General features: G+C 34.6%; 1 protein-coding gene across 3 annotated transcripts in view; it reads left to right on the top strand.

Moving 5' to 3' along the window:
• The window catches only part of FCHO2 (FCH and mu domain containing endocytic adaptor 2), a 127,621-nt gene that overhangs the window by 80,942 nt on the left and 22,889 nt on the right, over positions 1-23,790 (top strand). For 2 of the 3 annotated variants that reach the window (XM_078067206.1, XM_078067202.1), the window contains 9 exons: positions 3,712-3,772; positions 4,025-4,197; positions 6,135-6,146; positions 6,589-6,613; positions 8,794-8,836; positions 11,015-11,109; positions 15,541-15,644; positions 19,890-20,019; positions 21,561-21,620. In XM_078067206.1, coding sequence (XP_077923332.1) covers positions 3,712-3,772; positions 4,025-4,197; positions 6,135-6,146; positions 6,589-6,613; positions 8,794-8,836; positions 11,015-11,109; positions 15,541-15,644; positions 19,890-20,019; positions 21,561-21,620 — 703 coding nt within the window. The remainder of the gene's footprint in view (positions 1-3,711; positions 3,773-4,024; positions 4,198-6,134; positions 6,147-6,588; positions 6,614-8,793; positions 8,837-11,014; positions 11,110-15,540; positions 15,645-19,889; positions 20,020-21,560; positions 21,621-23,790) is intronic. The other variant, XM_078067203.1, reaches the window with a different exon arrangement.

Raw genomic sequence — 23,790 nt, 5'->3', positions numbered from 1 at the left:
ATGAATAGTTTAGCATTGAAAACCTAATATACTGAGAATCATGATTTATTTTGAAGCAATCAATTTTTAGTAAGTTTCAAAGATAGTGCAGAGCAGTCCCATGTACCTTTCACCTGATTTCTCCTGATAACTTCTTGCAGAAATACAGTATAGTATCACAACTAGGATACTGGCACTAATACAGACAAAGCAGAACATTTCCATTACCACAAGGGTCTGTTGTGTGGATTGCCCTTTTAGAGCCATTTCTCTTCCATCACTTAGCTTCTGGCAACAGCTAATCTTTTCTCCATTTTTATAATGTTGTCATTTCAAGAATGTTATTTAAGTGGAATCCTATTATAACCTTTTCAGATTGGCTTTTTTTTTTTTAATTTTTTATTTATTTGACAGAGAGTGCGAGAGCAAGAACACAGCAGGGGGAGTGGGAGAGGGAAAAGCAGGCTTCCCAGTGAGCAGGGAGCCCGATGTGGGGCTTGATCTGGGATCATGACCCGAGCTGAAGGCAGACGCTCAACGACTGAGCCACCCAGGCGCCCTAGATTGGCTTTTTTCATTCAGCATAATTCTTTGGTTTCTTCTAGATTATTGTGTGTATGAATAGTTTTTTGTTGAATAGTATTCCATGATATAGACGCACTAAAGTTTGCTTTAACCATTCACCTATCATAGGACATTTAGTTATTTCTAATTTTTGGCTCTTAGAAAAAAGTTGCTTTGAAGAATCATGTATGGACAGTGTCTCTCTATGACCCTGGTAATTTTCTTTCTGAAGTCTGTTTTATCTAACAGAAGGACAGTCATTCTATTCCCCCCACCTTTTTTTTAATGTTTACATGGTATATTTTTTCCATTATTTTACTTTCAACCTACCTATATTGTTACATATGAAGTGAGTTACTTATGTGCTGTAGATAGCATCTAGTTGGGTCATGTTTTTTAATCTGTTCTGCCAATCTGTCTTTAGTTACATTTGGACAATTTATATTTAACATAATTATTGACATATCAGGGCTAAGTATGTCATTTTATTTTTTGTTTTCTGTTTTTGTTTTTGTTTTCGTTTTGTTCTCTTTTTCCTGTCTTCCCTGTGGGTTATTTGAACCTTTTTTACAACTCCATTATGATCTATGTATAGTTTTTTAGCATATAATTTTGTAAGATTTTTTAAATGGTTCCTCTAGTTCACTCTCTAGTACCTTCAGATAGTTTTGTTGTTGTTTTTTTTTTTATGACCAGAGTTTATAGTTGTAATCTTCAAGAAGTTCGTCCATAAGCCCCTTCTCAGCCCTATAGAAAAGAGCTCAGTATTCATCGGGGAGGGTATGTGCTATGGTAAGCACTGTGAATTGTGTAAGACTGATGAATCACAGACCTGTACCCCTGAAACAAATAATGCATTATATGTTAATAAAAAAAAGAAAACAGCTCAGTATTATTTGAAATTATTACATGTGCTGTATAATGTATTGTAAACAAATTTAAAAGTAGTATCAGCAAATCCTTAGAACTTCTAGGGGATTAAACATCTGGTATGTTTCTAGGGTACTGGGAATAAAAATCAAGTATTTTATAAAAACCTTAATTCTGGGGCGCTTGGGTGGCTCAGTCGTTAAGCGTCTGCCTTCGGCTCAGGTCGTGATCCCAGGGTCCTGGGATCGAGCCCCGCATTGGGCTCCCTGCTCGGCGGGAAGCCTGCTTCTCCCTCTGCCACTCCCCCTGCTTGTGTTCCCTCTCTCGCTGTGTCTCTCTCTTCAAATAAATAAATAAAATCTTTAAAAAAAAAAAAAAAACCTTAATTCTGACTTCTAATGAATTCACATTTGGTAAAGTTTATTTTTTTAAATATTTTTAAATATTATTTGCATAAAAGCAAGCAATATGTAGAACTCAAAATACTCTAGTTCTAGGGATGTAACTATATACTTGTCATCTTTTTAATATATGGAATCTGCTCTTTACTATTAGATTTTTCATTTCTAGATTTTAATCCAGTCTATTAACTCACTGCTGGCTACAGTAGACTTTTTATTCAGATTGGAAGCTGTAGCCATGTAAATTCTGCTCTTCTCCTTGACTTTGTGCTGTGCCTTTTGTTGAGCTTAAGCAGGTGAATGGAGGAAGAACAGCGAACTTTACCAGTAGAAGAATACTGGCTCTCCATTTCCAACTGATCACTTGGCATTTCTTGCTGATCTTTTTTTTTTTTAACTTTTTGGAATTGTTTCATTCTTGTATTTTTTTTGTAAGTTAGAAGTTATTTCTGGGGTGCCTGGGTGGCTCAGTCAGTTAAGCATCTGCCTTCAGCTCAGGTCATGATCTCAGGGTCCTGGGATTGAGCCCCACATTGGGCTCCCTGCTCAGCGGGAGTAGGGGAGGTCTGCTTGTCCCTCTCCCTCTGCCCATCCCTCTGCAGGTGCTCTCTCTCTCTCAAATAAATAAAATCTTAAAAAAAAGTTTCCAAATAAAAACACTTGTATACCCTTAATTTTTTATTACATTTGCTGTAACAGTTGCATTCTTCTTACATGCATGTGTTTATGTGTGTATAAGTTTTTTTCTGATCCATTTCACTATAAATTCTATACATTATGGCCCTTCATGCCTAACTACTTAAATATTCCTAAAAACAGGAATATTACCTCAACATAGCATACTTAGAGAAGTGTCCCTCCTTGACTTCATCATCATCCCTTGGAGGTAACCAACTTCATTGTATTCTGATTTCTCCTTCCAGTGGCTTTTTTCCCATAAAGATAAGCAGGTATCTGTGTTTTTAAATTTTCCCATCTTTCTTACTTCTAGGCTTTTTTCAATTAGCAGTATTTCCTAGAAGTCATTTCAGTGAGTTCATGGAAACTTTTTTTCATTTTTTAAAAAATAATTAAATGGTACTCTGTTTTCTGTATGTACTATAGTTTATTCAACTATGCTTGGACATTTAGGTGCTTTCCAGCAATTCTGAATTACAAATAATCTTTGATGAATAAACTTGTTGCATATGTGTGTTTAAATTGTTGGGGTGTATCTTTAGGGTAAATTCCTAGAAATTGAATTTCTGGGTGGAAGAGTAATAAATACATATCTGTTTTTGTTAGATAATGCTAAATTTCTCTCCGTAGGGATTGTACTATTTTGTATTTATACCAGCAAAGTATAAGAGTACATTTTCCCACAGTTTGCTAACAGAGTGTATTTTTGAGCGTCTGAATTTTTGCCTGTCTCATGGTAAGGGACAATATTTTAGTGTAGTTTTAATTTTTTTGGTCATCTTTCATTTCTGTTTTTTTTAATTCTGTATTTTTGATAAAATTTCCATTTATTTAACCTGTCAGTCCTCTGATTTCATCATCTCTCATTTCCAGACACATACAGTCTTGTGCTTTTATTTCTTCACTTTAAAGAATTGGGTGAAATTTTGGTTACAGAACTGCTGGTGTTCCTGCCTGAATACCTGTTCTCTTCCTTGTAGTGTTTCTCCCCTTTCATTTTGCAGTGCTTTTCTCTTTCAGACAAGTGAAGTACAGAATGTGAGCTGAAGTTAACTTAACCAAAAAGATAGAACTTTCCCAGTGTTACTAATTTTATGAACCTGTTGTTATTTGATAAATGATGTAGCTGCTGTAAAAGGTAAAGCTGTTTTGCTAATCTTTTATATTTCTGTAGTTGGAGCCATTATTATAGTAAGTCTTTTTCTTCTTCTTCCCATAGAATATTCCTGATGTAGATGAAGAAGGCTATAGTATAAAACCAGAAGCAAATCAGAATGATATCCTTTTATCATCTGGATATTCCTATGGATTGTGTCTATAAGTAGACCATTATAACACAATATTCTGTTGTTTAAAAATGTGACTCCATATTTTTCATTTGACATGTTTTTACTAATGAAAGTTGGTAGTTCTGTATCTGTTAAAGTCCATCTGATCTCTTAAAGGTTTATATTCCTTTTTATAAATGTATGAAAAACTGGTTATGCGTTAAGATAGTTTAAAAACTAAATTCTTTAACTGATACTCACATACCAAAGAGAACCATTTCTACTCATCTAGTGATTCTGATTCTGAAGATGAAGAACCAAAGAAGTATCGGATACAGATCAAACCCATGCATCCAAATAACTCCCATCACACAATGGCTTCCTTGGATGAATTAAAAGTGTCTATAGGAAATATCACGCTCTCCCCAGCAATATCCGTAAGTAAGAAAATGAACAAGTTTGTGCTTTTTACATAGAAGCCTTTATTTATTTATTTATTTTTACCTCATCTACTTGCATCTGGTTAATTTTAGCAATAGTTAATTAAGCATATTGGATAAGGAAATATTTTATAATTTTTCTTCCATTTTATTGAGGTATATAGTTTTTAATTTTTATATAGGCAAATAAACTTGAGTTTGGCTTAGTTTTGCTTCCCTTTGAAAGTGTTTTACAAGGAAACAAAAATGCAGAAAATCTTTTTCTGCCATTTTATTTTATAAACTGTATGTTTCAGAAATTTGAACTGGCAGTATTAATCTTTTCCTCATCTAATTTTAAAGATTTTCATCCATATTTTATGAACCTTACGTGAATGGGAATTCTGTAAAAAGGGATTTAAAGATTAAATTATATGTCTGCTGCTTTTGTAACTGCGTTTGTTTTTCCATATGTTTTATATTTTAAAAAGGCAAATACAAAAATTTTTAGTGATCATGGTTAATTCCTCAATTCTAAGATACCATACTTAACAGCTTTTGAGGGAGGAAAAAAAACAATTGCCGTAACTAATATTTCCATTGATGTCATACTCTAAGTTCAGGAATGTTAAACTATGGGGGAAAAAGCTTAGAATGACAATTTAGTCTGTCTGTACATGCTTATCATAATTGATATTAAACCTGTTCTCCTCGATAATGGAGAATAAAAGTTCTCCCCATTTCATATTGTTACTTAATTATGTATTTTAAATAGTCTGTATGTATTTGGGAAAAAGTGTTTTTCTCTCAGTCATGCACTTTTAGCATTTAATTTTTTTTCTACCAAAAAGTTCTGAAGTGAGGTTTACTATTTTATTTATTGCTATTTTAACATTAAGATTAATGCCCAGATTATTATATAGATATAATTATTATTATATAGATAAAATTTTATTATTATTATTATATAAATGAAGTTATGAAACCATTAAAAATTCTTTATTGTGTAAGAGCAAAACTAATTTAAAAAATATATGTAAATAAATAAAACCAAATTATAGGGGAATATATATGCCAAAACATTAAACACCTAGCTCTGGGTAGTGAGATCATTAATGGTTTAAAATTTTGTCCTTTGTACTTTTCTCTCTCTCCTGTTTTTTAAAAAATGGTGAACATATTACTTTCATACTGAGAAAATAAATAATGAGGAAATTTTAATCGTTAATATTGGGTTTGAAAAGAGGATAGTTTGAATCATATGACCTCACTGATATGAGGAATTCTTAATCTCAGGAAACAAACTGAGGGTTGCTGGAGTGGGGGGTGGGGTGGGAGGGATGGGGTGACTGGGTGATGGACACTGGGGAGGGTATGTGTTCTGGTAAGCGCTGTGAATTGTGCAAGACTGTTGAATCTCAGATCTGTACCTCTGAAACAAATAATGCAGTATGTGTTAAGAAAGAAAAAAAGAAGAAGAATGTAGCAGGAGGGGAAGAATGAAGGGGGGGAAATCGGAGGGGGAGAAGAACCATGAGAGACAATGGACTCTGAAAAACAAACTGAGGGTTCTAGAGGGGAGGGGGGTGGGAGGATGGGTTAGCCTGGTGATGGGTATTGAGGAGGGCACGTTCTGCATGGAGCACTGGGTGTTATGCACAAACAATGAATCATGGAACACTATATCTAAAACTAATGATGTAATGTATGGGGATTAACATAACAATAAAAAAAATTTAAAAAAAAAAGAAAAGAGGATAGTTTGAGTATATTTTGCTGGCCAGTTTGCTTATCTAGCTCATGTCCCTTACCCTAACAATGTTCTGCATGTGTTTTAAGGTGTATAGACTTTAGGTATGATTCAGAAGTGAATAGACAAATTATGAGACTAAGAAAATAAGATATTTTAAATTCTAAAATGTACACTATGTCTTTTTCTTTCCATGTACAACTAGAGACACAGCCCAGTAAGTACAAGATTTTATATTTTTACCTACTGACTTAAAAAAAAATCCTTTTAATGCTTGAACGTTGATTTTCAAAGTACTTGTTTTAAATTTTTTAAACTAGCAGATCACAGTATCTTGCTGTAGGTACTAACATTTTGATAATCTTTTACTATAAAACACTGAAAGTTTTTTTTAATGTAGTTTATAATTGAGTAGATATACTAAAAACAACTTAAAATTGGATGCCCATTAACATTTTATGAAGTATGAACCTGGCTGGCTCAATCTGTTAGAGCATGCAACTCTTGATCTTAGCATTGTGAGTTCAAACACCGTGTTGGGCGTGGAACCTACTTAAAAAAATTAAAAATATATTTAAAAAAAATTTTTTTTTTTTACCAAGTATTTCATTACCAAATTATTTGTTTAATGACACGTAGTGTTTGCATTTCTGTTTTAGGTGCAGATGAATCGGAATTCATCTAGTAAGTTTGACATTTGAATTGGTTATTTTATGTCTATTAAAATTTATCAGGCAGGGGCGCCTGGGTGGCTCATTTGGTTAAGTGTCTGCCTTCAGCTCAGGTCATGATCCCAGGGTCCTGTGATCGAGTCCCATGTCGGACTCCCTGCTCGGTGGGGAGCCTGCTTCTCCCTCTCCCTCTGCTGCTCCCCCCTGCTTGTGCGCACTCTCTCTCTGTCAGATAAATAAATAAAATCTTTAAAAAATTTTATTAGGCAGTTTGCTAAGCTTATTGTAGCCTTACATATGTAGTTAGAGAAATAAATGGTTTGTTCTCATCACAACTGTTAACAACAGACTAGAAGGATACTAACTTTAAACAGAATACAACTTAGGTATATTATTTCTTTTAGCATTTAGACATGCCTTCAAGTTTAATACTTGGCTACAACATTTTTCAGAAATCAACAAAGCCAAAGATAACAATGTTAAAACTGTTTAACTGGCATAACTCTGCCTCATGAACCAGAAGGCATTATGAGATGAGTAAGTTTTAGCTTTACTTACTTATAAGTCATATCATAATTGCAATTTGTATTGTATGGTTTTTAGTATAGTAACTTAATTATACTAAAAAATTGGGGGCTGGGAGCTGGCATCTTCTGCAGCATCATCATTAAAAATATCGAAGGGGGGAAAAAGTAGAGTTGAGGCAGCCTACTCAAAAGTTATGCAATTTTGTAAACATAAGGCTTAATAAAAATCATAACATCAATCCTATTAAAAATTCTACCCATAACAATTAGGGGTACCTGGGTGGCTCAGTCGGTTAAGCATCTGCCTTTGGCTCAGGTCATGATCCCGGCATCCTGAGATCAAGCCCCAGGTTGGCCTCCCTGCTCGGTGGGGAACCTGCTTCTCCCTCTTCCTCTTCCCATCCCTGCCCCCCCCCTTCGGTTCACGCTCTCTCCTTCAAATCAAAATTTTTAAAAAAATTCTAGCACAATTGACAAGACTTATTAAATGCATAATAAATACCAAACTAAAAGTAAGATTTTAGTTTAAAAAAAAAAATGGTGAGTAGCTTATTGATATAGGGATGCCAGGAAAATGAGGATAAAAGTGGACTGCTTTTATGCAGTTACTTACGAAAGGGCAAATTGCAGAAACATGGAGGAGAACAGCACAGTAGGTACTTTGGGGCCAAACAGAGGGCCAAATTGAGCTCAATGTGGGACAGTGTAGTAGGAAGGGACATCACGTACAGAGTGGTATTCCTCATAGTTTGCTGCACTTACCCATGTTGCTGTATTTTCATTCATCAGCTATTGGTTAGTGATCTAAGACATTAAGGTGCAGGGAAATTTGCTTATGAACTCACATGACTTTTGCACATTACTGAGTCTCTTTACTTTTGTACAGTTGCTAATGAAATGATTCACATTACCAGTGCAAAAGGGAGCAAAACAGCCTATCTTATCAAGACTGTTGCTCTAGGTTCCTATAAAAATTTTAATTTTTCAAGATATCCTTCAAGAATAACTATTTTTGGTCAACATAATAATCAATATTCTTAGAATTTGAAAAATGCTTTCATGATTCATCAACTATAATTCTTGAGTAATACTTACGTATTTCAACGTATGTTCTAACTTTTATAGTTCTAGCCCATATTTCAGTGATCTGAACAGCAGTTTTATTTTCATGAATATGATAGTTTCATTGACCTAAGTAATTTCTTACCAAAGATGTTAGAAGAAATGAGGACATAGCAGAAATTCAGCTATTATTTTGATATTCTTAGATGATATTGTTAGCATGTTAGAAAACTTGTTGAAGTCTTATTTTCCTGGGGCGTCTGGGTGGCTCAGTCGTTAGGCGTCTGCCTTTGTTCAGCTCAGGTCATGATCCCAGGGTCCTGGGATCGAGCCCTGCATTGGGCTCCCTGCTCGGCAGGAAGCCTGCTTCTCCCTCTCCCACTCCCTCTAAATTCCCTCTCTCGCTGTGTCTCTCTCTGTCAAACAAATAAATAAAATCTTAAAAAAAAGTCTTATTTTCCTTTTCTTCATAATTTAAAAAACTGTTACCAATTCCACGATTTTAAAATTGTTCATAGTAATGAGTTATGCATATAATGTTTCTCTTAACATTTAAATATTACTCAGATTATGAATTTTTTCATATTTCGATTTTTTTAATTAGGTGAAGAGCTAACAAAATCAAAGCCGTGTGCTGCATCCAATGAGTAAGTTTCATAGTTATATTTTATTTTTAAATAGACTATTCATAGCAGTTTTAGGTTCATAGCAAAATTGAGGGGAAGCTACAGAGGTTTTGCATATATATTCTCTGCCCCCATATATGCCCAGCCTCCTTCACTAGCAGAATCCCCCACTAGAGTAACACATTTGTTAGAACTGATGAACCTACACTGACACATCATTGTCACCGTGGTTTACATTAGGATCCACTCTTGTTCTTATGTATCCTATGAGTTTTGACAAATGGGTAAGGACATGTGTCTCTACCATTATGGTGTCATACAGAATAGTTCAACTGTACTAAAAAACCTTTGTCCTCTACCTGTTCATCCTTACCCCTTTGCTGTGTTTAGAATTAAATATTCTTTTGTCCTTTTTTCCTAGAGTTTTATTATCTTTGCAGTTTCAGTTTGAGTGTTGGTAATCATCCTCTTTTCTAAGCTGTGAAACACTCTGTGGAGTTTCTAGCTGTTTTAAATTCTCATTTGACACTATAATTTTTTTAAAATCCTTATAAATGGCCTTGGTGGCTTCACTGCTTCTAAATAAAGGCTAATGTCCCAAGTTTGTTCATGTCTGTATTTCAACTAGTTATTCTCATGGAAATTTTCTCACTTTCTTCCTTCAGTTTTGGCTGTGACTGTGTAAAGTAGATTGTCCTTTTCATGAACTTCAAAACAACGAAGTGTCTCAATTATTAAGTTAAAAAGGCTAGAAAACATGTTGCTAGCTCTTTTTAAAAAGAAAAAAATGTTTTAAGCCAGTGTTTCATGGGTCCTTTTTCATTTCAGTATCTGTCAATAAGAATACATTCTTTTAATTTCTTTTTTGCATAAGTAAAAGTATAGGCTTCATTAAATGGATAGCTTAAGATAATTTGATACTTTGAAAACTAGGCACTAATTGAGCACAGTGATGGTATTCATTTATCATTTTTAAAGGTAAGTTCAGTGTTTTAAAAATTTTGTTTTTAGTAATTAATGCAGTTGTGATTCTACGTTTTACATACAGGATGTAGTGTGCTTCCATGTAGGTGCATGTTGAGATACTAGATATGTGCTTATAGATAATTGTACCATTTTCATTGTAATGAGCCTGTTTTCTAAGATTTAAAAACACTGTATTAAATAATGGCAGTTTGATACATTAAAATATTGTTTTAACGGGATTAATCTTTTTAACACCTTAAATATATATAATTTTTACTTGTCAGTCATAGCTCAGTAAAGCTGGAAGTAATTTAAGAGGTGGTGGCAAAGTTCAGGTACTTCAGGATTTTACAGGTTAGACATCTTAAAAGGCGTACGACTAAAATGAAAAAGAGAAACATTCATATAAAAGCTTTTATTAAAGTAAAGAGCTGGAAGTTGAATCCTGAGAGAAATTAGTCCGGTGGATTTCAAGGGGTCATTGGTGGGAAATCTTTGGTTATACAGCATATTGAGTTGTTTGAAACTTGAAAGTTGATGCTCTTGATGATTTTGTCCATCGTCTTGATGACCTCTCGTAAAAAGACATGCATGATCCAAACATTTCACTAGACTGCCTCAGTGGCCCAGGCTGTGGATTGTCTAGGGAGAAGTCCTGCCCTTGCATGATCTACTATAGTAACCAGGCCTTTGAAATTTATGTCAAGCTGTTGGGCTTACTTCTGTACTTGCCAATTTCAAAGATGAAGGAAAGGGTAAAAGATTTTTTTAAAAGTACTTAACTCTGACCTTATAAAATTTCTGCCTGATTTCCTGTGCATGATTTGGTGCTAGGTGTGAATGAACAGACCTGACACTACTATAGAATTAAGTACCTTTGTGTCCTTGGGCAGCTCATTTAGACTCCAGTGGGCTGCTTTTCTTCATTGTAAAGCTGAAATGATTTCTATTCTTACAGCCCGAAACACAGTATAAGAAGGTGTGATTGGTGCCCATTATCTTCTCTACTGCCTCCTACATAATGTTACCAGAAGTTCTGCTTATAGTAGTTAAAAAAAAATTTTAATTTAAACCGGTATTTGTTAAGTTTCTTCACATATTCCATTGGCAGAATATCCAACTTTTAAATGCTATATATTTAGCTATTACAATTCTGTGAGATAAAAGTGACTAAATTTTATACTAATAAAATATTCCTTTGTTAAAATCTTTATTTGTAAAATGTTATGGCAGGAAAGGGACCAGTGATTTACTTGCTTGGGATCCCCTGTTTGGACCATCTCTTGATTCATCTTCTTCAACTTCACTAACTTCGTCATCATCATCAGGTAATGTGTGTGTGTGTATGTGTATATATATATTTAAATTGAGGAATTCATTAGTCACTTTTGTGTTATACTTAGTGATAAAAAATATTCTTAACTTACCCTCTCATATTGCCAGATAAAGTGATTTTATACTGGTTTTGTTAGCTGAAGGACCTATGGCTTAAACAAAAATTTATGAAACACCAATTTTTTTTAATTTATGTATTTCTATGCATCATTCCCTTATCAGTGCCCAAATAATTCTCACTGTTCTTAGATAATTCCACTGCATAGATGTGCATTAGTGTTATCAGTCTTTTCTTACCAGACATTTGAGTTGCATCCAGTTTTCTAGTATTATGAAAATCCATGGATAGAATTTTGTGTACGTTTCGTAATACCCTTATAATTTATCAGTACAACGTTTTGAGTCTCAAGATATACCCATTGATATTTATTGCCAAACTGCTTTCCAGAAAGGCTTTAGCACTTCCCAAGCAATGTGTCAAAGAACTTGATGAATGCTTTTTAGTTGTTGTTTTGGCAAGAATATGTTCATTTTCTCTTTTCTTCAAAATATAAAATCCCACTAGCCAACAATCCAAGTAGGCATCAAAATGCTTGTTTAATAAAACCACTGCTTGTTCAAAGCAAGAAAATAAATTCACTTTAAGTTGGTCTTCAGCCTTCTCTGGGATTTCATGAATGCTGTTCAGTATTTGGGGTTAGGAGAGTGATGGAATGGTGAGGAGAGAACTTGAATTGATCGAGTTCATGCCACGTTGCTCTGCTAGGAGTTACACACACTCTGTTTAGTTTCACTTCATTAACTGCTCCATGAAGTCCATTTTAATGTTCCTGTTTGTAGATTAAAAAAAAAGTAAAGCTCAGAGATGATCAGGAACTTCTCTGAGATCATTTCATAGGAAATGATGAAGCATTGATTCAAACCTGGATCTTACCAATTTTAAAGTCTTCATTCTGTTCATTGCACTGTGACATATTAACTAAACTATAAGCCATTCCAAAACATTTTACTATTAATAAAGTAAACACCGGTATTTAAAATTAGATTGTTCATAAACCAATTTTTAAAAGAAATTATAAATGGATGTTAGGCAACCTTAACTCCAATTTGGAATTTTGAAGGAGCAGTGATCTATATTTAATACTTGTAAAACAGCAAGAAACAATGAAAGATTGTTGAACATAATCTGAAGTGGCATTATAGCCTTCCTCAATAGGCATGTTATTATTTAGTTTTATAAAACTAAACCTAATAGATTGTATAAGAAAAGTAAGTATACAGGAAAAACTGAAGTTGTCATTACAGTCTCTTTTTTGTTTAGTGAAAATGTCAGAATGATGTTTTGTATTTAGAATGAAGATCGTTCTAAGTATGTTTTTCAATTTTGTTAATATATTTAAAATTATTTTTTCAAAATACTGAATAAAAATTTTCACATTGGTATCACAGAGGCTTTAGTTATATAGAAATTTCTTCCTAACTCTGCCCATAGTTTCTTACTCTTTTTCAGCACTGTCTCTTCCTTTTCAAAAAAGTTCTTGCTTTTCCTCTTGCTGACTGTCTCAAGTATGTTTCACCCCTATCACTTTTAACTTCAGGTTAAAAATGGTTCATTTTTGTTCAGTGGCCATTTGATGTGTAGTAGCTATGAAATAAAAAGTAAAAAAAGGTTAATACATGTTTTAAGTTCACTTTTGTATGCATTTTTACCTTCCTATACAGTCTGAAAAATGATGTCAAATTATTTTACCTTTCCAAGAATGTTAGTCATGTTGAAAAGAGATGATGGTAAAAATCTCAAAAGATTTGACAAGGTGAAAAGGTGATAGTGCTGTGTTAGCAAAGTGCATGACTGGCTAGTGGTAGATAAAATCTAGTGTTGGAATTAATATAAAAAACTAGTCTAATATTTTTCAAAAGATAATTTTAAGGGATTTTTGCAGATTACAAGTGCTCAGTTAATTCATGAACAGAAGAAATGGTCTACAGTAAGACTTCTCATAAGAGGGTTTTATTTATATATCAGTGTTTAGACTTTTACCAACTGTTAGAGATACCTTTTGCTCCTCTGAGAAAACAGAAATAATTAATGGCTTTATATATTTTGGACCTTCAGTTTTACTCATATGTTTTTTAAGTTTCTTAATGCACGTACTTATTTTCCTCAGTTAATAGAAAATTTGGGCTCAGGTTTTTGTTTAAAAAATGTATTACTACATTTTTCTAGTTTTGAGTGATTAAAATAACATTAACCTGAAACAAGAAAACTATTTGGCCATGTAGATTCATGCTTTTGTTCAAGAATTTTCCTGTTGCTTCTGGTTTTCAACTGCTTTCCCCTCCTTCAGCTTAAGGAACTTGAAGAGTGCAACAGAAACTCTTTGTCTCCCAATAATTTGTTTGAGTGTATAGTAATTGAGTCTTTACTTGAAAGCAGCATGTATTTGGAATTTGAAAAAGCAAATTGTGATTATTTGAAAGAGCTGAACTTTAACAGTTCTACCAGGCTAGGTTTGTTTGGAGTCAATCTTACTGTCATTTAAAGGACAGGCCATTTGTCAGTAATGAAGCTCAGGTATACAGGTCTCTATGATGTTAAGCTCTCACAAGCTTGAAATAACTTGGATATCAGTCAGTGCTGTTTTCATTGATAATGAGCCTATCTTTAAAGTCAGTATGTCATAGCACAGGGAAGTGTTACGGTTCTCAGGTTGGTGCACATTTCTTCCAGTGTACTGTTTAAAGTAGGAGCGCAGCATGAAAGAAGTGGTGCTCGCTGGAAGAAGGCAGCAGCCTTAGAATCTACACATGGTTTCTTGGCAGCTTTATGTTGTTTCCTTCAAGCAACTTGAACTGTGCTTGTATCTAATTATCCCTTCCTAGGACATGCTTTCTAAATGATTCCATACCCCTCACGCTGTGACTTTCACGCCTCTGTGACTACCTTTCCTGTTGCCTCCATTCTCCTTCCTTTCACACCTACATTGCTTCATCAGTGACCATGGGTCGTCAGTTTGTTTCTCCATGGATATACTGAGGCCTGTTGATATATTTTTAACTTTGCACATCTGCAAACTTAATGTAATGATTTATATTTCTTCCCATCCATATTCTTCAGTCTGAATTACAGCCCCACCTTTTAGAATGAACCAAAGGGATTTGAAAATCCTTTAAAATAAAGATGACTTAAACAGGGATGCCTGTGTGGCTCAGTCGGGTAAGCATCTGCCTTCGGCTGAGGTCATGATCCCAGGGTCCTGGGATCGAGTCCCTCGTCAGGCTCCTTTCTCAGCAGGGAGCCTGCTTCTCTCTCTGCCTGCCGCTCCCCCTCTCTCCCCCTCTCTGACAAATAAGTAAAATCTTTAAAAAAAAAAAAAAAAAAAAAGATGATTTAAATGTATTTGCTTCCATTCTTCACTCTTGTTTTTTTTTTTTTTTTTAAAGATTTTATTTATTTGAGAGAGGATGAGAGGAGAGAGAGAGCACATGAGAGGGGGGAGGGTCAGAGGGAGAAGCAGACTCCCTGCTGAGCAGGGAGCCCGATGCGGGACTCGATCCCGGGACTCCAGGATCATGACCTGAGCCGAAGGCAGTCGCTTAACCAACTGAGCCACCCAGGCGCCCATCTTCACTCTTGTTTTGATTATGCTAATACAGTCGTGACTTTTGATGAGGTACACTTGGATTTCATTAATTTCTACCAAGATGGAGTTATTTTTAATTAGGACTACTCAGGTTAGTGTCTGATTTATAAAGTGGCAAAACTTGCAGATGGCGTTGAAAAACAGTGAACATTAAATTTATGTAGGATTTAGGAGCAGTGAATGTTATATAGGATTTCTATAAGGTGTTTTCTTACCAAAAATTATAGTGATTTGGAGGAATTTTTTTCATAAATAAGATATTTTTAATACTTCTAATTATCACCAGAAACTTTGCAATGTAATTCAACTTGTAATTTGACTTTTAATTAAGGTAAGTGTTTTATTTAGAGTTCATGTTACTACTTCGAAGGTGTTACTTCAAAGGCTTGGTCTTACATTACTGTCTGTAAGTAGATGGACTGGCAATAAACTAAAGACCTTAGCCTTCAATTGGTTTATTTTCACTAGCTTATTTGTCAGATTTTATTTTTTTACGGGTATAAAGAATTGAAATAGGAATACAGTTGATGTGTGTCAGTTCTACTGAAAAGTTAATGTTTTTTGTTTTTTGTTTTTTTTCCAGGAATATTGTTAGCTTCAAGAAAAGCCTATTTGATAGATTCCCAGTATTTCACCAAATATCTGTAATTATATATATATATTTAAAAACTCCTGAAAATGAGCTTTGAGTCCTAAGAGTTCCTCTATAATAGGATGTCGTTATGTAAGGATTGCTACAAACTAATGATTTTCTTCAAATTCTCTTTTTCCCCTTACCAGCCAGGCCCACAACTCCTCTTTCTGTAGGCACCATTGTCCCACCTCCAAGGCCTGCTTCCAGACCAAAGCTTACTTCAGGCAAACTCAGTGGGATTAATGAAATAGTATGTACTCAGGTGTTTGTTTGTTTTTTTTAAATTATAACTGTTTGATTTAAGATGCAAATGGTATTTTTTCTATATGCCCCTTTACAGTTAAGCACTTGGAATTATCTACTTGAGTCTTCAAAGAGTAGAAAAGTTTCCCATCCAACATTTCCCTTTACTCCCTCATATTATCTCAGTGATCATACACATGGATTGATACATTGCTTAGGAGGAAAGGAGATTCCTGAGAAAGTTAGCACATAAAAATACCATTCAGTAATCATTCTTTCACATTTAAGAAGCAATACTCATGTAACTCTGCTTTAAGTCAAATACTAAGGAAGAAATGGTGGCCTGTTCTTAGGGCTTAGAAATATACTGGCAGGAGAATCCTGGAGGGAATCTAGTCCAGCTTTGTTTTATACATAAAGAAACTAGAGTTTGTTCAGGTCACTTAACTGACTTGTCAAAGTACATGTTGCTTCAGGAAAAAAGTATTGGCCTACAAAAGTTGTCAGATAATTAAAGAAAATCTACAAGTTACATTCAGAGTGAGGCTCTCCCAAACCACTTGCCTCTCATCTCTTCTACTTTGCTTCATGTTTTACACTAATTACCAGTGTTATATTTCTAAAAGTCAAGCTTAACCTTTTTCCCCAGATAGACGTCTCCAGTGGTTCCCCATTATCCATGTGGTTGAATGTTTTAGCTGAATGTACAAGGCTTTTTATCAAGTTGTCTCAACACCTAGGTTATTACCAGACTAACTGCCCAAGTTTCTCCTCTATGCAACCTATGTTCCAGCCCTTTGAAACTTTCCACTGTTCCACCAAACACATCATGTTCTTTTATGCATCCGTGTTTTATTTTGCTCCCTTTACTAAAATGTCCCTCAGCTGTCTATGTAGGACACTGGTCTCTTTTTTTAAGAACCAGCTATCGTCTAGCTAAAGCCCTCTTTGATCATTACTCTTCCCCAAGTAGATTTAATCATTCTCTTCCTTATACCCCTATACTTTGCTCATATTTCTTCTGGTGCACAAATTCCATTATATATACTTTCCTTGTGTGTTCCCTTCACCGGACTATACCTTTGGCGAACTCATACTTTGCATAATGCCTGTCACATAGTGAGGAGATGTTTCATGAATAAATGAAAAGGCTGGAGCACCAAGTGTTGAAATGGTGACATCTTTCTCCTTTTATCCTAACAAACAGACCTAAGGAAGTGAACTCAAAGACTCTAGGTACAGGCTGCCAAGGAGATGATGATTATTTGAGTAATATAAAGATGACTGCCTCTTAGTAACATGGGATTTTTTCCTGATTATAAGAGATCATGTAAAATTTGGGAAATAGATAAAACAGAAAATTAAAATCCCTTCCATATTTCATGACCCAAAGATATCCACTTAACCTCTTTTCTTATACCCTTTCATTAATTTTTGAGTGCTTAGGTATTCATTTGCAGTAAAACATAGTTGTTAAAAAAGCACAGCTTATTAGTGACTAATTACCTGAGCAATATTAACCAAGTTATATATTTGGAGTCTCTGTTTCCTTATCGGTAAATGGGTATAAAGATAATAGGTGGTGTGAGACTTAAATGAGTTGCTTGGAATGCAAGTAATTGCTCAAAAAAGTTAACTGTGAATGATAAATCAAAGGTCATACCTTACATATTTTTTATTCTTCACTTGAAAATATTTTGGGGATATCTTTCTCTTTCATGAATTATTCAATAGATTTCAAACTTCTCTCAAGTGGTAGAATCCTTTGTCAAATGATCTTAAGTTGCAAATCTATTAAATAAGTAAAAGTGGGACATTTCTACTTGAATCTTTCACCCTTTATTCCCTGCCCTAGCCTTGCAAACCTTCTAGAAACCACCCTGAGGGCTTCAAGGAGCACCTTTTGAAACGACTGCAGAGCATAAATGCTCTTACAACACCACTGTCTGTCAGCATTAAATTTTCAAAGGTTTTTAGAAATGTGATTATTTGACATTTAGTTTATTTCCAAGTTTTCATTATTCAGCATTGCCTTAATGATTTCATTATAAACAATGTCTTAATGAATATCCTTTTATTTCTTTGCATACATTATTAGTAAAAAATTTTAAAGTAAAATTCATGAACTAAAGGCACATTTTTAAGACTCTTGATTATTGCTGTATTGCCCACCAGAAAGGTTATGCTGATTTGAATTCTCTCCAGCTGTACATCAGAGTGCTCTTTTCCTTGCATGCTTGTATGTGCACTTTTCTGGGGAGACTAGATGTTCACAGGGTCTATAATCACACCCTTTCACATTTCGATAGGGAATGCCTCATTGTTCTAGAGCAGTTGTTTTCAAAGTTTGGTCCCCAGACCAGCAGCAGCATTACCATCACCTAGGATCTTGGTAGAAATGCAGTTTCTCTGGCTCTACCCCAGGAAAATCAGAAGTTCTGTGAAGTGGCCCTCTGAGTGCTTCTGATGCATTTTAAGAACTGCTGTTTTTAAGTAGTGCTGTTCAATAGAAGTACCACGCAGCAACATATATTAAAGTTTTCTAGTAGCCACATTAAAAAAGTAAAAACAGTGAAATTGACTTACTTTACTCATTAAAAAAAATCATTTTATAATGTAATCAGTATAAGGAGTGAGAGTATCTTTTCTGTTTGTGTGTGCTAAGTCTTCAAAATCTGTGCATTTTATACTTAAAGCTCATCTCAAATTTGGACTAGCCACATTTCTAGTGCTAGTGGCTACCATACTGGACAGTGCCATTCTAAAATAAGGGAAAACCACTTGAAAAAATAGGTGTTTTTGTCCTTTCATAAAAAATTATAAAGTACACATTCTAAATTGTAAATTATAAAAATGTAGCGACATGATATTGGTCATAAGGCCATGTTGCTACAGGAGAAATTTCCCCCACAGTAGTTGATCAAGACTTTTTTCTAAGCTTGCAGGTTTCAGATTAGCTGTTGAATTTACTATGTGTTTGGCCTCATGCCATGCACTACTTCCATCTGTATATATAGGGAGCTGCAGTTTTACACCTTACTATATTTTTTCAGTCTATTAGTCATCATTATCAGTCATCAAAAAGCCATTCTCTGGAACTAATAAAGTTATTTGTGGGAGTGGGGGTTTACTTAGTATAAAACACTTTGGATGGTATCTAATTTTTATAAATGTATATTCATAGAATCAAGAGTTGACTAATTTTAGTGTATGAATGCTTATTAAGGGTTTTGTTTTTGCCATTTGTTTTTCATGTCCCTCAAATAATTGAGGACAGGAATAATATCTTTTTTAATTCACTGCTTTGTATGTAGTTCCTAACCCATGGCCTGACACATAGTAGGCACTAAATAAGTATTGTTTTCACTTAATACTTTTATAAGCAGGAAAAGGTTATTTTTAAATAAGGTAAGCATGCCTTATTTTAAAAAATGAAATCCCTGAGGAAGTGTTGCTCATCTATTATTGGAACACTTAGGAATGTGGAAGGGAAAAATCCATTTCCCCAGGTAAAAGAAATGAAGTTCTATTTTTTGTATTTGTTTTTATGTTTAGAAAAGTGGGAACACAGTAGAATTAAGATTTCTCAAACCTCTTTTATGGGGTAAACTGTCTCAATGAGGAAGCATTATAAGGAATTATAAAGGGAAAATGGACACATTTGTAAACACCGAAAATAAAGGGCAGGCAAGATTTAGGGTTTGCAGCAAATAAAGCAAAGGATTAGTGAAAGCTCAGGTTATACTAAGCCCTCAGGAAACTAAATCAGAGAAAGCTAACAAAGACAACTCATAAAAGGCGCAAAATGCCAATCTTATTTTTATCAATTTAAAAATTATTTTTCTTCTAATGCTCATTCATTGCTGACAAGGGTGCAGAGAAATATTCTCTTATATTTATAGACAGTAAGTGAATAATCCTTTTGGGAAGCAGTTTGGCAGTATGTATGAAAAGCCTTCATACTGTTTAAACTTACAATTTAACTTCTGAGAATCTGTCTTAAACATACTTTTTGAAATAGAGAAAATGTTCTTTGTTTAAAGGTTCTCTTGACAGCATTATTTTAAAATAGCCTTCTCAGCCTTTAATCTACTCTTGAAAATGATTTGATCTATGGCATTTCTATTTTTAGTTACAAGAAACAATAAATTAGATTTAGTATATTAAAATTTATCTTACCTGATACCTAAAAATCTTTTCTTATAAGGAAGAACTGTTTTAGCATTTTGGTAAATAACTTTTTGTTTTTAAGCCCAGGCCATTCAGCCCACCTGTAACTTCCAGTACTAGCCCACCTCCTGCAGCTCCTTTAGCCCGGGCAGAAAGTTCTTCCTCTATCTCATCTTCAGCTTCATTAAGTGCTGCCAATACTCCAACAGTAGGTAAGTGATTATCATAGATTACATGTGATAGTTAGCATTCCAAGTATGGTCAAGCTGAATTTTGTTTTTTAATAAGCTCATGAAGAATTTAACATTAGAAATTTTGGATTTTGGAAACACACCTGGTGTTATCAAACTAGCCACATTTTCCTTTTCTGTTATACAGTTTCTGTTACTTGAATAGGAGCCTTTTTTTTTTTTTTTAGCACTGTTAAGAGTGCATCAAATTTATAAACTACTGACCAATATAAATAGTTGAAGGCGAAATATTATGCAGTCCTTTCTAATGTGAAGTGATACTTGCATTCCTTGGAGTTTTTATTTTAATAATGATTCAACTTAAAGGAGTTTTGTGTTTGCAATTAATAAGTATTTCTACAAGAATTTAAATCATAAAGATCTAAAACTAGATGTTAGGATGCAGGCGTATAAACCTAAATCCCACCCAGTAAATCCAATATTTTATTACATCTAGATTTTGCTCAAGACATTTTTCTATCTTTAATTTTTTCTACAAATTCTTACTACATTTCTCACCCACTGTTAGTATAGTAAAGCACAAAGCCACTTAAAGCTGCTGTGTCATGGGAGTGACAACTTCTCATCAAAGTTAGAACTGTCCCTGCCACTGCTTCTAAGTAGTAATGAGTTTATCTTTGATAATGCCAATCACTGATGCACACTAACTCAACATAATTCAGTAGTGCTCCACGTGTGATCCTTGTACCTACACCATCTGTGTGCATCACCTGGGAACTTACTAGAAACAGAGACCTTTTAAATCCCAAACTCGGTGTGGGGCTAGCAATTTTTAAACAGGCCTTCCAGGTGATTGTGATGCATGCTAAGTTTGAGAATAATAGCCGTATTTAAGCAGATTTAATTATATCCAATTTGATTTGTCAAAACTCAGAAAGGAGAAGTGCATTTTTAAGTGTGGCCATCGTAAAAATGACATAATATAGGCTAACGTAAGATTAAAAGTTCTTTGATTTTTACATGTCCAAACATGATGTTACCATCTTATTTTATATACACCTTTATGAGCATATCATTTTTCCTATCTTTTAACTTCAGGTAGAATACATCTAGTAAGTTTTTTTATTTGCTGTATTGAGTACTTTCTTCTTATATTTTCTTTGTATATGTGTTATTAATTTTGGTTTTTGCAGACTGTTTTAGTCATAAAAAACAGAGGGTCCTTTAAAAGTTAGACAGGTGGTCTGGGTAACCAAAATTTGCTTTAGTTCTCCATTTTCCCTAGGTTATTTAGAAGGATTTCAATTTGTGATGGAAACTGTTTTTGATTGAGTAGGTACTAGGTACATACTTGTTTTTAGTTTGGGCCAGCGCCGGCAATAAGGGAACCACAGGGAGGTGATACAATGGTACTGGCAGGCAAGATACAATGTGGATTTTGTACAACAAAGGCACTTTAAATCTACCATAAAAGTTAACTTTTTTTATTATGTTTAAGTTTTTGATTCTTCTTGAAAATGTTTTCTTTTCCTGCAATATTGTCTTTTATTTAAATATGATAGAAGATGATAATTTGATTGGGACACTCTCTGAAATTGAAAAGCACTGTGAGACTTCACAAGGTATTGTATCAGAAGCAACGTATGTGTTGACTAATGATCCTAAAGTATCTAAAATACTTTGTTACCTCATTTTTCCTTTTTCAGCGATGTATGCTGTCTCAGAAGTCAAGAATAACTCTAAGGTTTAACTCTCGATTTTGTACTAATTATGTCCAGTTGCTGTACAGGATCTATTGATATCAGCTCCCCCCTTATAAAAACCTACAGTATTTTTGTATTGCCTTCCATCTCCTTGCTTTTCTTTCCTCCTCAGCATTAAAGAATGTCCATAAATCTTATTGCTAAAGTTGTCAGAACCAGAGAAAAAGTGGTTAGAAAAGAAGCAGAAAGACTATGTCAGTTAAAAAAATGGTAATACCTCAACTACCAGAGCAAAGACTGTCCTAGGAAAGCCATCCATATTGTGAGGTGAGGTTGGAGGTACAAAGGAAGCAAATAATTGGGAGTGTTTTTTAATCCTGAGCCAAAAGGAATTCCACAAAATTATCCATTGATTGTTATAGGAAGATACTTCTTACTTCAATTTTATAAGCTCTCTGCATTTTCAAAACATACAGTTGTTTAAATATAGAACAATGACACCAAAATTAGAATACATGATATCCTTCTAAAGAATACAGGGAATTTTTTATTTCTAAGAAATGATTTATTCTGAATAGTACATTATGAATTTAGACTTCTATACTATTTTAAGGACTTGATTACATATTTCCTATGTCAAACTTTTTTTTGAACTATGCATATGCAATATGATTTTTTTTTTTTTTTTTTTTTTTTTTTTAAAGATTTTATTTATTTATTTGAGAGAGAAAGAGAATGAGAGAGAGCACATGAGAGGGGGGAGGGTCAGAGGGAGAAGCAGACTCCCTGCCGAGCAGGGAGCCCGATGCGGGACTCAATCCAGGGACTCCAGGATCATGACCTGAGCCGAAGGCAGTTGCTTAACCAACTGAGCCACCCAGGCGCCCTGCAATATGATTTTGAAAGGAAAACAAGAATAGGAAATACTCAAGGGGATATGCCAAGATGTTAAGTGGGTTTTGAGTTTTTTCCCCTTACTGTTCAGTGATTTTTTTCTACTTGCCAATATTTCAATAATGGGCTTAACAATTTCCAGGGACTATTTCAAGAATTCTCATTTTATATGCCCAAGTTGGATAATTAAAAATAACATGTAGGTTTCTTTTGAATTTATTTTTTAAAGATTTTATTTATTTGACAGAAAGAGAAAGAGAGTGAGAGCAGAACACAAGCAGGGGGAGAGGGAGAGAAGCAGGCTTCCCACCGAGCAGGGAGCCCAATGTGGGGCTCGATCCCAGGACTCTGGGATCATGACCTGAGCTGAAAGCAGACGCCCAAAGACTGAGCCACCCAGGCGCCCCTTCTTTTGATTTTTTTTATGTCAAAGTAGGAGCAGACATTAGTGTTACCCATGACTGTGTAAATATCCATTTGTTGTAGGTGTTTTAAGGGAAAAGATTGAATTCATAATTGAGAATATAGTTTTGTTTAGTAAAAAAAGTATAATAGCTTTTATCTTCCTCTGAAAAATACACTTTTCTGAATTTCTGGTGACCCTCTAGTTTAGAACAATGTATTTTTTTTTAAAGATTTTTATTTATTTATTTATTTGAAAGAGAGAGAGAGAGAGAGGGAACACAAGCAGGGGGAGTAGGAGAGGGAGAAGCAGGCTTCCTGCCGAGCAGGGAGCCCGATGCGGGGCTCGATCCCAGGACCCTGAGATCATGACCTGAGCCAAAGGCAGATGCTTAACACCTGAGCCACCCAGGCACCGCTAGAACAATGTATTTTTTTTAAAAGTTCACTGAACTTATTGACATACAGTGAAATTTTCCCAGTGCACAAGCATGTGTTTGCATAGTTGTATTCAGTTAATCTATACTTAGTCTTTTTTTTTCACTTAACATTTTCTTATGCACATACCTGAAATTTCTGCCTCTTGATCAGTCCCTTATCTTTCATTTATTTATTTATTTATTTATTTATTTTTTAAGATACTATTTATTCATTTGACAGAGAGAGAGACAGCGAGAGAGGGAACACAAGCAGGGGGAGTGGGAGAGGGAGAAGCAGGCTTCTTGCCGAGCAGGGAGCCCGATGTGGGACTCGATCACAGGATCCCGGGATCATGACCTGAGCCGAAGGCAGA

Source organism: Halichoerus grypus, chromosome 2 (assembly GCF_964656455.1).
Source record: "Halichoerus grypus chromosome 2, mHalGry1.hap1.1, whole genome shotgun sequence".
Lineage (NCBI taxonomy): Eukaryota > Metazoa > Chordata > Mammalia > Carnivora > Phocidae > Halichoerus > Halichoerus grypus.
Note: the sequence above shows the minus strand (reverse complement) of the source record. Positions and strands in the feature narration are given on the sequence as shown.